Source organism: Balearica regulorum, chromosome 2 (assembly GCF_011004875.1).
Source record: "Balearica regulorum gibbericeps isolate bBalReg1 chromosome 2, bBalReg1.pri, whole genome shotgun sequence".
NCBI classification, from domain to species: domain Eukaryota; kingdom Metazoa; phylum Chordata; class Aves; order Gruiformes; family Gruidae; genus Balearica; species Balearica regulorum.
The window spans coordinates 55,774,023-55,788,526 of NC_046185.1; the positions used below are offsets into that span (position 1 = coordinate 55,774,023).

Below are 14,504 nucleotides of genomic sequence, written 5' to 3' on the forward strand. Positions count from 1 at the left end.
GTTGTTCTTTAAAATACAGTTTGGCTATCCAAACTGTAATGCCAGTGTAACAATCAGGGAAGTTGCTTTGCTTGATTAAACTATATAGCAGACAACACACATTTTGAATGTATTATAAATTCTACTAGCAAAAAATGGGCAGAATTCCTCAAATGTGCTAGCTAATTATAAACAACTGCCTTTCTTGGCAGTGGCTCGTGTTTCAAAACAGTGCAAATGATGAGAGACATTCTTAGCCCTTGTTGATATCATGTGTGGATAACTTTTTATGAAGTGGAAACCTTGGACAGTAAGAACATTGTGACTAGAAAATACACAAAGCACTGCAGAAGAAGGCAGGAGGGCTTGGGTAGATGCAAATGTAGGGTTTCGTCAAATGTCATGACCTGTTTCTAAAGAACTTCATCTTATTTGTAATACAGAACTTCGGGGAGCAGGCGTAAGCCATTAGGGCTGTCGAGGACTCTTGATTTACAGTAACTGTTACTTGGCTAATTTGGATAAGCTTCCCCCCCCCCCCCCCCCCGTTTTGTTTTGTTCCAGTAAGATGTTCTGTGCTATTCTTATAGTTCAATCTATAAATTTGCCTATACTTCCAACATCTACATATGTCATGTATGCTATTTTAATCAACAAAAGACTTTACAAAAAGTCATGGCTGTGCAAAGCCTTCAATAGTATTCATCTTATCCTTAGTAGCTGGCTGTAGAAAGAAACATGGCTTGGCATCTGTGCTGTTAAAATATCTTATATATGCTAGTCAGTTCTCTGGATAGGTGGCTGTTCAGCTTGATTATTTGTAGTAATACTTGCTACAGTTTGGTTATTGTTGGTGGGGAGGGAAGTGACTTAGGAATGGAAGGAGGAGTTCGAAGGTTCCTTTTAAACTCTTTGTATAGCAGATGGGAAGATTAGATACCCATTTTGCGGAAGTCATAAGATAGTAAATTCATAAAGGTTTGAAGGATGTAAATGGCAAAGATAAAAGAAAAAAAAAAGAAATCCTGACAGTGATTTAGCGATAGACTCGCATGAGCAATGAAGAAAAGCAAGTGGTGAGAAACGGCCCTGTGTTGACAGACAAATGGTCTAGACAAGTAGAACTGTCATGCTATTTATCCAAGTTTTTGACATCTTCCTAACTAGCAAGAAGGAGAGAAGCCTTTATTAACCATCTGGAATCACAAACTCTTCCCTTTTTTCCAGTATTGGACATTTTGCAACACTTGGCTGTGCTTCTGGATTTGAGCAAGAAAATACTTTAAACTTTTCTATGTCTTCTTATTGCTAGAGATATGTGTGATGCCATGAGTTATGGGAGCTATTCCGTACATTTATTAGTTCTGTGTATGAACTGTAAACTCTTAATTTTTACCAGCTTTTTTTTGGGTGTATATTTTTTGCCAAGCTTGACTACATTGCACACTGCATGTCTTGATATGTAAATTTATGTCCTAATATCGTTTGCAATACCATTGCAAGGAAACTACCTTTTGCTTCACCAGTAGTTTGGGTTTGTTTGGGGTTTTTTTAATTTTTTAAACCACAAATAGGTCTGTGAAAGGTGATGTTTTGCTTTTGTGTCTGAAATTTAATTTGTGGCAGATTTTATTAAGTGCAAAGTAATATTTATGCACGTACTAGAACAAATCTGTAAACGGCTGCCTAATTTTCTAAGCCTTCCCACTGGAAATGTTACAGATGCTGTTTGATATACTTTATACAAATCTCTGTTATTTCTGATTTTGTTTAACTTTAGGAAAGAGATCAATTATATCTGTTGTTATCACTGAGGTGAAATATTAGAGTTTGGAATTGCAAGGTTACTTATCTAGTTGACCAAGGGAAGCCAGTTGATGTCATTTTTTTAGATTTCAGTGAAGCTTTCGATACTGTCTCTCACAGTATCCTTCTGGACAAAATGTCCAGCATACAGTTTGACAAAAACATAGTGCGATGGGTGAGCAGCTGGCTGGTGGGTCAGGCCCAAAGAGTTATGGTAAACGGGGTTACATCAGGCTGGCGGCCAGTCACTCGTGGGGTTCCCTAGGGCTCCATTTTAGGGCCAGTTCTTTTTAAAGTTTTCATAAACGACTTGGATGTAGTACTAGAAAGTGTTGTGAGCAAGTTTGCAGATGACACTAAATTGGGAGGAGCTGTCAATTCTGTCGAGGGTGGAGAGGCCTTCCAGAGAGATCTGGACAGATTGGAGAACTGGGCAATCACCAACCGCGTGAGATTTAACAAGGGCAAGTGCCAGATTCTGCACCTGGGAAGGGGCAACCCTGGCTATACATACAGACTGGGTGATGAGATGCTGGAGACCAGTCATGCTGAAAGGGACTTGGGGGTCTTGGTCAACAGGAAGTTGAACGTGAGTCAACAGTGTGCCCAGGCTGCCAGGAAGGCCAACCGTATCTTGGGGTGCCTCAAGCACGGCATTGCTAGCCGGTCTAGGGAAGTGATTGTCCCGCTCTACACTGTGCTGGTGAGGCCTCATCTCAAGTACTGCGTGCAGTTTTGGGCGTCACAGTACAAAAAGGACATAAAACTATTGGAGAGTGTCCAAAGGAGGGCAACAAAGATGGTGAAGGGTCTAGAGAGGAAGACGCATGAGGAGAGGAAGAGGAGACTGAGGGGAGACCTCATCACGGCCTACAACTTCCTCACGAGGGGGAGTGAAGGGGCAGGCGCTGATCTCCTCCCTCTGGTGACCAGTGATAGAACCCGAGGGAGTGGAATGAAGATGCGATGGGGGAGGTTTAGGTTGGATATCAGGAGAAGCTTCTTCACCAAGAGGGTGGTCAGGCACTGGAACAGGCTCCCCAGGGAAGTGGTCACAGCACCGAGCTTGACTGAGTTCAAGAAGTGTCTGGATAACGCTCTCAGTCATATGCTCTGATTTGGCTGGTCCTGTGTGGAGCCATGAGTTGGACTCGATGATCCTTATGGGTCCCTTCCAACTCAGCACATTCTATGATGCTATGATTCTATGGTGCGCTTAAAATTGTACAGAAAGATGCAGTGTCCAGAGGTGCTAATTTCCCTGATATACCTGGAGCTAATGAAGACTTCCTCTAGAAAGATATTTTAGAATAGAGAACAGTATAGGATGACCTGTATCCAAGGGCAGGGCAAACGTGGTATGTCTGTAAAGACCAATGGCACTGTAAGAGAACAAAAAATGACATTATTTGGTGATTTCATATAAAATTAATTTCTATTGAAGATTATATGCTTGCAAAGTGCTTGTCATGAATCTCAAATTTAAACTAGGACTAGCTGTTAGGAAGGCTGGACTTCAAGTAGGTGAAGCTTGTCAAATATAATGAAATTTTGTCTTCTACTGTGCTGTTTTTGATGAGGTATTCTGTAATGCCTTTTATAATATTCTAGGAAAATTTAGATTTTTAAAGTCTTTTTTTAAAGCTAGGTTTTTGTCTGTTTCCTATTTTTATACAGCTTGGCAAGGCTAAGCCTGCTGTGCCAGTGGACAGATATCAAAGATGATGAATAGCCCTAAAGTTTAGTTTTGTTTGAACAGCTGCAGAATTTACTTTAATATGGACTGAAATATCTATGACTAGGGTTATATTTGTTTTCCCGAATAGGAAAGATGTGATTCTTCACTGGAGTGAGACATCAAACATCAAAGAAAACAGATTTTTATAACCCTATGTTAGTCTCTTGTTAGAAGAGAATGATGTAAAAAAGCTGGAAAAGTTTTGTCTGTACCAAAGGGAAAAAGCAAAGCTTTTCTGTGTTTTTGTGGATAGTGTTAGATTCCATTCTTCTGAATCCGTTACATTAGTTTTTTCTCTGCCCCAGCTTGGGATAGTGTGAGCTTTTATAACATGTTATTCTTTCCTTGGAAGAGACTTTGGAAGAGAATGGGAAAAAGAGAGGAAATAATACTGTTCTTCTGGAGAGTTTGAGGCTGCGCATAGACAGGCATTTTGAGGTAGCTGTGCTGTATTGAGCCAGGGGTGCTAATCCCACAAACACCCAGGCTGCCGATGGTTTGCAATGCAGTGCACCTGGGAGCATCTACGCCTTTCCTTACTTAGAAACCAAGATAGACGAATGCCACTTGAAGTTTCAGTGCTTATGGTTTTCTTCTAAAGTGTGGAATCTTGGGCATGGAATAGATTGTTTTTCCCAAAGAATGCTGAACGTTCAATATTTTGATGTTCTGAGTTTTACTGCTTTTTATTTTGCTGATTTGGTTTTGATACCTGATGATTGTATCGTAGCAAAAAAATACCTGCAGTTCTAAATTTGTTCTGTTACCCTTGAGATTTTGTTTTTATGAAAGAAGGTTTTATTCCCCCTAAAAAAGTGATGACTAATGAATGTATGATAATTTGTATTAAAAGACATTTAAAAATTTTGCAACCTGCATTGAATTGTGTTGTAGTTGTTAGGATTAGAGATTCATAATCTGTTACCTGCATGCCTTGTTTAATTTTTATCTTTGTGTTTATTTTACAGGATGCTGTACCTTTGATGAGCCTCTTAGTTCCTGTGGCTATAGTCAGTCAGATGATGATGATCTTAACTGGGATCAGGTGAACGCACCGATAAAGCCCTCCTCAGGTCAAGGGATGCCATCTGGTTGGTCTTTTATTTTCCTTTGTTTCTCTTTGACATTAGCTTATATATTATTGTTAGAATGCCACTTTGTCTAAATCTGTTCGTTAATTGCAATACTCAGATCTTCCAAGTGATTTTTCTGAGGGATATTTTGCAAAGAAAAGGTTTTGTTGTGTGGGGAAAATAAAGGTTAGAAAGTAGAAATAGAAACTTGGTGTTGTCATGGAAGGCAGAAAGAAAGAAGAATGATATCATGAAAATGAATGTGAAGTAGTACTAAAAACAGGCACACAGGACTATTCAGGAAGACTCAAAGGAAGAGAGAACAGTAAGAGATAAAACAAAGATGGCCTTAGGCATTGTCATTGAACGACATATTATTCAAAATCTGTTCTGAAAAGAAATGGAGACCAAAAAAGAGGTGAGAGAAAAAGGAGAGGAGAGGTATCCCAAACCAAAGGGCCTCAATGATGTGCTTGTTGTGTTTAAAAGACAGTTGGGATAATACTGTTTAATGTACTTCATGCACTGCATGCAGTTGGACCTAGTTCCACAGCAACAACCCTTGCATTCTGCTGAACTACAAACTTTGGTACTACAGTCATTCCTTTACCACTTCACCCACACAAATCCATAACATCTAACCATTGGTTTTAAAGTATTCACTAGCCTTAAATTTATTAATTATTCTTTTTTCATGTTTTTATTTAGGCATGTTAAGAGTTCCCCCCATGTACTGATCTCTGTCTCCTGGGCAATGATTGCCTGCAGTCCACCTCAGCACCTTCTTTGGCTTTTAAAGACTGAGCCTCCTGTGACTATTGTCACCTAAAATTAGCCAAACCAAAAAGACCACTTCATAAAGTGGTCTTTCACCGTTGTTTGCATCATGGGACTTCTTCTGCATTAGCCTCATAATTTAGTATAAATATATCCAGAACACTTAAAAGCATTGCAGATATCCTGGTGTTTCACATCCATTTTAAATAGATCTTTGAAGCACCCATAATGTACTTTGGCGTTTGCGTAAAATCTCTTTAATAGTTGTCCTTCCCAAGAAAATGTTCTTCCCTTATTTTTGGATAGGGAAGTAGGAGATGAACAATGTGAATCTTCAGAAGTGACTACATAAACAAAACTTGAACGTATGCAGTCATTACTAGTGGACTAATAAATGAATGCATTAATGTACGATATGCATTAATGTACAATATGCACTAATCAGCCCTAGATATCATTCACCTGTAAAAATGGTCTCAGTGGTCTTCACTATAGATTTATCAATATTGCCATGTGTTGTGGACAACTTCATATCTGAGGTTGATGGTTGAACTGAAGTGCCTTTTCCTTGACCACTTGGTTTCCACTGGCAAAGGTAGGACTCCCAACTTCAAGATAAACGTTCAGTTTGCCTCAGTCCCGGCACTTGGACCATCATGCTAGATTGAGTTCATCACCCCAGATAAAGGAGGTTCTTGCAAATTCCTTTTTAAACAGGCTCTTGTCCAGTGGTCTTGGCACACACTGCTAAAAATTTTCTGGACTATTTCATTAGTGCTTAATACTGTTTCTCAAGTTGGAGCTAACACACATAGTTTATCAGTCATCTTGGCTTGCAGTACAAGCTATACGTTCTTTTTCTCAATCACGCCAGTGGAAATTCTTTTTCTGTTCCAAATTTCATTCATTACTCTTCCCACTTGGATTTTGTGGAAACAATTGTCGGTATATGTTCAGTCTTCTTGGCAGATAGAAGAGGTTCGAATCTATGTTCTTTTCTGTGATGATCATAGGCTTGAAGATTTTTCGGTTTGGTTTTTTTGTTCTTTTTTTCCCCCAAGGGCAAGAGTCAAGACTAAGCAGGGACTGGTATTTTTATGGAGGGAAAATGATATCTATGTAATTTTATTTACCAGATGTCATACAACTAGTTTCTTATTTGTCTTCCTGCCTTTTTATCAGAAGACTAAAATAATGTTCTTATGATCAAGTAAAAAGATATTGAATTTGGTAATAAATTATATTTAGAGTTTAGGGAGTTTTATTTCTGTTCATGAAGGAAGTGAAATATGCTTTGGGAGTCTTGGGTCAGAAGATGAACGAGTTAGTCTGAGAAGGGTTGTGGATATTGGTGCCTTAAAAGGTCAAAAAGCCCTTTGAGAGGGAAAGAAATGCTCATTTTTTGCAAATGAGAAGCGGTGTGTCTGAGGGCACGATTCAGTCAAGTGGTATCTAATTTTTCCTCATAATTTCATCTAGACAGTTTTTTCCTGTTCTTGTTCAAATCATCATCGTAATGATTTTAATTAGTTTTCAGTTAGCCTTAGCCAGAGAGTTATGTGATACACTTAAAAAATGATCTCAAGTAGTTTGTCAGCAGTTTCTCAGCTACGTGTTTTACAGAAAATAACTTCAGATGATAATGAATAGAACATCTTAGATTAATGGTTTGTAGGGAATTCTTGGCTTGAAAGCAAAATGCTTTATGCAACAATGTTGTAATACTAGACTGAAATAAGAACCCTCAGTTCTGTAGTCCCTTGTCAGTAGGAAAAATTAGTGCACATAGCATTCCTAATTTCAGGCAATATGCTCCAGTGAGTGAGTTGATGTCAATATATAATATTTTGTATAATTTGGTGGCAGTCGGGGGAAGCACACTAGTTATGGCATTTGATTTATTTTAATCCACATGAGACTGTTGAGAGCATACCTGTACTTCAGATAAATAAATATTTTGGCTTGATATGTTATTTCAGTGGGACAAAAGAAGTGTCATATAACATTCATGCATATGTCTGCACACATTAATGTACATACTATATATTTACATGTTAGTGAACATTAATAGTTCTTGTTTAATTAACATTAGTAGTTCTAGTTTTAGATGAAAATTGGTAAGTTGTATCAAAGATGATAATAAAAAGTTTCTAAAAGTGTTTCTTACAGTGGACTTCAGTCCTTGTTGGATTGTTGCTATAGTAGAAAAATATGAAGTTATTGCTACTAAAGTAAGTAGGGTGCTAGTGCTCTAATTTTCTTGATAAATATAAGCATGACCTTTAATGAGTCAGTAGTAATCTGAAGTTGTGTTAAACAGACCCAAAAAGGAATGACATGTATATAGTCATATGGATTAAAGTTGTTAATCCACTGCTCTTCTCTTTCAAATGTTGAGTCAGATGGAGTAAATGCTGTAGGAAGAGTGGCTCTTCCCTTTTCTCAGCCTTTTTCTCATCTTTCTCTTCCAAGAATGTATGTTTATAATAGTGTTCAGAACTATAATTCTGGAAGCACTTAGTCATTATTAAAACCATCTTGCATTGTCCTACAGAACAGTTACAGCAGTTTGATATTAATGTGTTTATATAATATACATTTACAGTTACAGCTAGCTCTAGCTGTAGTGCAGTAAAGATGTCTTCAGAAAAATATGACCAAACAGTAGATTACTCTGTTGGCAAGGTGTTGGCAGCAGGGCGGGGGTGCTGCAGGGGTGGCCTCTGTGAGAAGAGACCAGGGGATGCCCTATGTTGGACACATCCAGTGCCAGCCATCTCCAGTGGACCCACTGCAGGGGCACAGCTGAGCTCCTCAGCAATGCTGGTGGCACCTCTGGGACAGCATGTTTAAGAAAGGGTGAAAAACGCTGGGCAGCAGCTGTGAGAGAGGAGTAAGAATACGTGAGAAACAGTCCTGCAGACACCAAGGTCAGTGAAAAAGGAGGGGGAGGAGGTGCTCCATGTGCCTGGGCAGCCCATGGAGAAGACTATGGTGAAGGAAATTGTCCCCTGCAGTCCACTGAGAACCACGCTGGAGCAGATATCCACCTGCAGCCCTTGGAGGTCCCCATGGTGCAGGAGGTGGACATGCCCTGAATGAAGCTGCAGCCTGTGGAGAGAAGCCCACACAGGAGCAGGTTTTCTGGCAGGACCTGTGGCCTGTGGGGTACCCACACTGGAGCAGTACCTTCCTGAAGGACTTTACCCTGTGGAGAGGACTCATGCTGGAGCAGTTCCTGAAGATCCCATGTGGGAGGGACACACCTTGGAGCAGTTTGTGAAGGGCTGTCTCCTGTGGGAGGACCTCCACACTGGAGCAGGGGAAAAGGAGGAGGAGGAAGGAGCAGCAGAGATGAAGTGTTATGGACTGACCACAACCCCTATTCCCCATCCCCATGTGCCACTGGGCAGGGAGGAGGTAGAAGAGTTAGGAACAAAGCAGTGAAGTTGAACCTGGGAAGGAGGAGTGGGGTAGGGGAAAGGTATTTTTAGTTTTGTCTTTGTTTCTCTTTATCCTACTCTATTTTTAATTGGCAATAAATCAAATTAATTTTCTCCAAGTTGAGTGTGGTTTGCCCATGACAGTAATTATTGAGTGATGTCCCTGTCTTTATCTCAACCCATGAGATTTTTCATCTCCTTTTCTCCTCCTCTCCCATTGAGAAGGGGGAATGAGAGAGCGGCTGGGTGGGTGTCTGGCAGCCAGCCAAGGTCAACCCACCAGTAAAGACCTTTCTAATCCAATTAATCACTTGAATGAGATTTTTTTTTTTTTTTAATGACATTTTTGATCAGTGGGGACAGTAGCACCACTTTTCTGATTTTGGTTATGTCACACTGACAGCATCTTCAGTTTTGGCTCTCTTTCAGAAAATATAAAATTTAGAACATAATTATTTGTGCCAAATTCTTCCAGATTTATGCCCACAGGTATCTACAAACTATTTTTTTGCATTTAGAATGTAGTTGCAGAGATCCTTCTCCAAACCAGTTGCTCTGACTCTTTTTTTTAATGTACTGCATCAAATACGAGCTACTTACCTCCATTCTTTGTCTCTTGCCTCCTTAGTTATCTCATATTAGCATAAGTGTTGTTATGCCAGTTTTACTTTCTTCTACACTGTGATGGGGTCTTCATCATCTAGTTGGTAAAGTTTCAGGGAGAGATCTTTATGCTTTCCTTCGTGTTGCCTCACTGTTGGAAGGTGCTCCCTCTGAACACATAATGCCTTCTCATTGTTTTTAAAACTTTTTTGACATTGTGTCTATTAGAAAACAATGTTATGTCTAAATCCTTTCACACTGTTCTGATCAGTATGGTTTTCTTGCGTCATTCATTTGTTCCATTTTTTATTTTGTGTTTACCCAGCAGTTCTTGTTTAGTGCTCCGAGATCCTGTGATAATGCAAATAAACATAAATAGTCTTCTGGAGCTTTTCTTTCTGCAGATTCTTTTCTAATATGATTTTTGATTGATCTCTCAGATCTTGATTTCTTTCTCTGGCCTCTGCCTGCCCTACTTTCACTCCGTAGTCCCATTTATGCTCATGTCCCATCCAACTCATCACGGCCTGTCAGCATTGTGGCATTCCCACAGAGTACTCTAGTGCTTTACGTTAAAACTCAAAACTATTGCTTAGTCTGAGATGCTTATAGGAGGGAATGCAGGCTGAGTGTGTGAGACTGCAGTAGCGAAGCCATCTCTCTGTCACCTGGCAGTGTGTGCTAGAAGGGAAGAACAGAAGAACCAAGAACATCGGAGGTGTTGGTTGGAATAAAGGGGGGGTGTGTGGTACAAGCTGAAGAACTAATGTGTGTAAATATATACGTGGACACATAAACACATATATGTATGGATGCCAGTTAACTGATTGAGAACAACTGGCAATACAGACAGCAGTGCAGGGTCGGAGCTCTGAAACAGTGGGTTAGGTAGGATCTGCAGTAGTCTGAGGAATTAGTAGGCTAAGACTTGAGAAAACTCAGATGAGTAAATCAAAACAGAAGTATGCAAACTTCAAATCAAAACAGAATTTTTTTGAGATATTTGAGCGCATTGTGTTGGTATGCATACTGCTACAGTTGAGTCTGGTCACTGACAGTGATGCAATTAGAATTTCACAGATTATTATAAGAAATGCAAATATTGTCAAGAGTCTGCTCTATTTGTCATTTGCTGAATGTCATTTCTGTCATGTCCACGTATTTTGTTACAAAACACTGTGTTCAGTTGTGTAAAACCTTTCTACAGTGTTTCACAGTTCCAATTGATTTCTAAAGGACAGTAGCATCATTTTTCTTCAATGCAGCGGCTGGTTTGATATCACTGAAGGGATGTCACTGCATTTGCAATGAGTCACTGGCGTCAGCCTTTCATTCATTTTAGAATAGCTCAAAATCAATTATAAATCAAATCTTCACAGGCTGTCATTCAGTGCATTGAAAGGATGTTTTCAGCAATGAAGAGTTCTGTGTTTAATATAGTGCTGGTCAAAGCCAGGATGAGGTTTCTATTTGTGCTATTTAAGATGGTAATATATGATTTTCATGGCTATATGTAATTTTTTGAATGGCCTACTATGGTTATTTGTATCCTGAATATCTAGTGTTGCTTAATGTTTAGCAATGTCTATGCAATGTCTACAGAAAATGCATATAACGCTTATAATATTGATTTAAAATGGTCTTTTGATACCTGGTTAGCAGACGTGCATAGCTAGCAGATATTCCATAAGCCAAGATACTGATTTAAAGGAGTATTTAATACATAGAATGTGAAGTAATAGTGTGAAAAACATACATTGTTGTTTAATTGTGTGTAGAAGAGTTGTGGTCCTTTTAAAAAGACAGATAAAGTGATCAATTGGCAAGTCTATATTAAAGCCAACAGCAGTGTCTTAACATGGAAAGTTACAGTACTTTGACTTTCCATTGTGATGGGTATTTTATCATTACGTATATTTTAGCCCTGCATTGTGTTTGTGTTCTGCGTTAGCAGGGGTACTTTTCTTCTGTTTACCTTCATATAGAAGAGAATTAAATGTGTTTCCTGTTCAATGCTGTTTCTTCCAGATTAAATAGCTGCATTTTTTAATTCATTTAAATGCTATCCAGAGATAATGTAAATTACTACCAAGGTGTGGGAGTTGCACCTTGTTGGCTGTGTTCAAGTTACATTTTTTCGTAGAATTTTCTTGACCTGGAACACTATCATGTTTAGCATTTTATTGCACATCCAGGTAATAGCTGCAGGCTTTAAGGACATGCCTCTTTTGCAAGCAGCTCCAGCTCATATTGACACATTTAAGCTGGTTTCCAATTAACTGCATAAGCTAATATCAGTTGCTGCTAATGTGGAGCAAGATGGAGGTCAGCCCGAGCAAACCACCCGAGTATGGACCCAGCTGGCTCTGTGCTGCCATGGCTACAGTGCAAAGCACCAAAGAGGTTAGCTACTTTAAAAGCATACCTAAAGACTTAGTGAGTAGTGTACTTAACAGATTTGTTCAACAACCAAAATAATGCCACTAGCTACGTCTGAGTTACTGCTTCTTGTGCTAACTTACAGGAATCTTATGGTCAGTTCTGTGACTTCTGACCTGACTTACAGATTTCAGCACCTGGTGCAAATACTGGGTTTATTACAAATACTGACCATCCAGTATTCTTGCAAAGGGAAGTAAAAGGTTAATCAGCATCAGAATCTCTGATGCTGAATTCCTGACAGACAATGTTCCTAGCTTGCTTAGTAGGCAACTAGACAAGTTACTTGAATGTATTTTGTCTACACGCCTAATAGCTTTCAGATAAAATGGTGGGGTTAATATGCTAATCACCTATTTATTCTTTTGTCATAGACGTTCTCTACATATGACTTATTTTACACTTTTTTCTTTTGTAGAACAAAGTATTTTGAATATAAACAGTATGGTTCATGAGGTAACGTCCAGTGTAGATGGCTGACTTTTAAATTTTTGTTTGAAGCAAAGGGCTTTCTTTAGAATTTATAACTAACTTACCAGGATAACAGATGTCCTGTTTTCTTATGCATTCCAGCAGCCCTCTGATGTTTGAGTGCAAAATCGCGGAACATGCTGCAGTTCATGGAGATGCTGTGTTAGAATCCACCAATAGCTGATAATGATTTGTTAAAGATGTTTGACTGGAAAATGATGATATGATAAATTATGACTTTTTTTTAATGTTTGAGGAACTCTCATCTTCCACAGAAGACAGAAGCTGTACGAAAGGTCTGGGAATTCACTTCTTATTAAACCAGAGTATTCTCAGAGCAACCTGAAGACAGAGTTGACTGCTGAGGGTATTTCTGTGTAACACCATGTAGTGCCACACAGTGCTAAGCAAGCCCTCTAGCCTAACTCATTTCCCTTGCTGTGATTACATGTTTCCTGCTGAGGTTATATATAACATCTGCCATAATATATGTTGAGAAGCAGCTAACATAATAAGCTAGACACTGGAGCTGGGTTTGAAATGGATCTCTTGACAACAAAAATGTTCAGGATTACAAAGTTTTACTGTTATACATTGGAAACCCAGTCTCCCTCCCATCTTCCACCCATAGTGCCAGACACTGTCCTGCTGGTTAAGTGCATCAGAATCTTGTTTCAGATTTCCCTGCTAAATTAGAAGTACTATGAATGAGTGGGCTTTTGCTTGTGTGTTTGTTTTCCCTCCTTGGAGTGTTCATGAGCAGCTCCTTGGGATGAGCCAGGAGAATCCCAACAGGAGAGAGGGAAGATGAGCTTAGGAGAATCCCAGTAGGAGGCTGGGAAAGTGATTCATGTTGTAAAGCCAGTAAATAACGATTTAAATATTTTATCGGGGACTCAGGACAGCTACCTTTGCATTACCTTCTGGTGAACTGGCATTTTTCATCTGGAAAAGAAAAATTCACTTACTTCCAGTGGAGGCTCTTGGTTCAGTAAAGACCACGCAGAATGTAAATTTTCTTTCCTGGGGATATGCCTGAGACATGTGAATGTACCTCAGAAAGCTTTAATCTGGGTAGTTTGGGACCCCATAGTAATATAAATGAAGTTAACATGTGCTTGAGCATAGGGTTCCCTAGGTACTCAGTGCTGAAGACTGTGTTACTGTACCTTTCCTGCCATGGGTGTCTTACTGAAACCACTGCAGTTTCTGTTCCAGTTTCAGCAGACTTGTATTAAGTAGGAATACAATTTTTGTGCTTGTTTGCCTGGCTATTTTCTTCTCTTGGAGAATGAAAAATGCTTAGCCAGTTCGAGAAAAGCTGTGACCAATAAAAAGCCTGTGAGGACTGTGAATAAACAGTGAGTCTGAAGATGCTCCTCTAGGAGCTGCACTCACAGCACTGCAAGATCAGGAGGAAGGGGAATAATCAGAGTATTCCTAAATAAGCTTTTTCTTGTTTAGTAATTAATCTACTGGAAAAAAAAGCCTCTTAATTTCTTGCAGTCCTCAGGGCTTTTCTTTCAGTTTCATGCTTATCCCATTAGATTTCTTCTCATCCATCCTGCCCTTTAGAAACTAATAAAGAGTGGATCAAAACCTTTCCTTGCATCTACAGGCTTTAAAGTGTGTAACGTGACTGCCTCCATTTCAGGGCCTAAGTCAGTTATTTCCTGAGTTAGAAGTTTATCTCTTAAGACAATTCTTCTGTATGACGAGATCATAGTCATAGTCACAGTTAAAATGCCATTGAGGTGGAGATGGACTCCATCACTCCTCTTTAGGAGCTCAAACATTATGATTCCTCAGGGAATCATTTTCTTGGCGTATTATTTTAAGGTTTTTGGCTGAAATTAAAGAGGGAATTCTTGTCTCAATTATATTTATGGGAGACTTTTTTCATCCCTTCTTACAGCACTTAATTTGTTGGCACGCATTGATGACTGATAGCATGTTGTTAGCAGCTCGAGCTGCGACTATAGTAAAAGCGTCCAAAAAGTCATTGATTTGAGTGATTTGAGGCAGAGGTCATTAAATGCTGCATCAGAAAGCTATTTGGCAAACCTGTCATTCACGGAGTACTTGTTCTTTGGATTGAATTTGAAATTACTCTGAAGTACAAGACAGTTATAAAAGAAAGCTTCTTACTCATCAGCGTCAAAAACCAGGCCCATA

The 14,504-nt window shown here is 39.3% G+C and overlaps 1 protein-coding gene across 10 annotated transcripts in view; it reads left to right on the forward strand.

The window, feature by feature from the left end:
• The window catches only part of PTPRM (protein tyrosine phosphatase receptor type M), a 512,931-nt gene that overhangs the window by 118,241 nt on the left and 380,186 nt on the right, over nt 1–14,504 (forward strand). For all 10 annotated transcript variants that reach the window (XM_075744400.1, XM_075744401.1, XM_075744406.1 and 7 more), the window contains exon 2: nt 4,492–4,614. In XM_075744400.1, the coding sequence (XP_075600515.1) occupies nt 4,492–4,614 (123 nt within the window). The remainder of the gene's footprint in view (nt 1–4,491; nt 4,615–14,504) is intronic.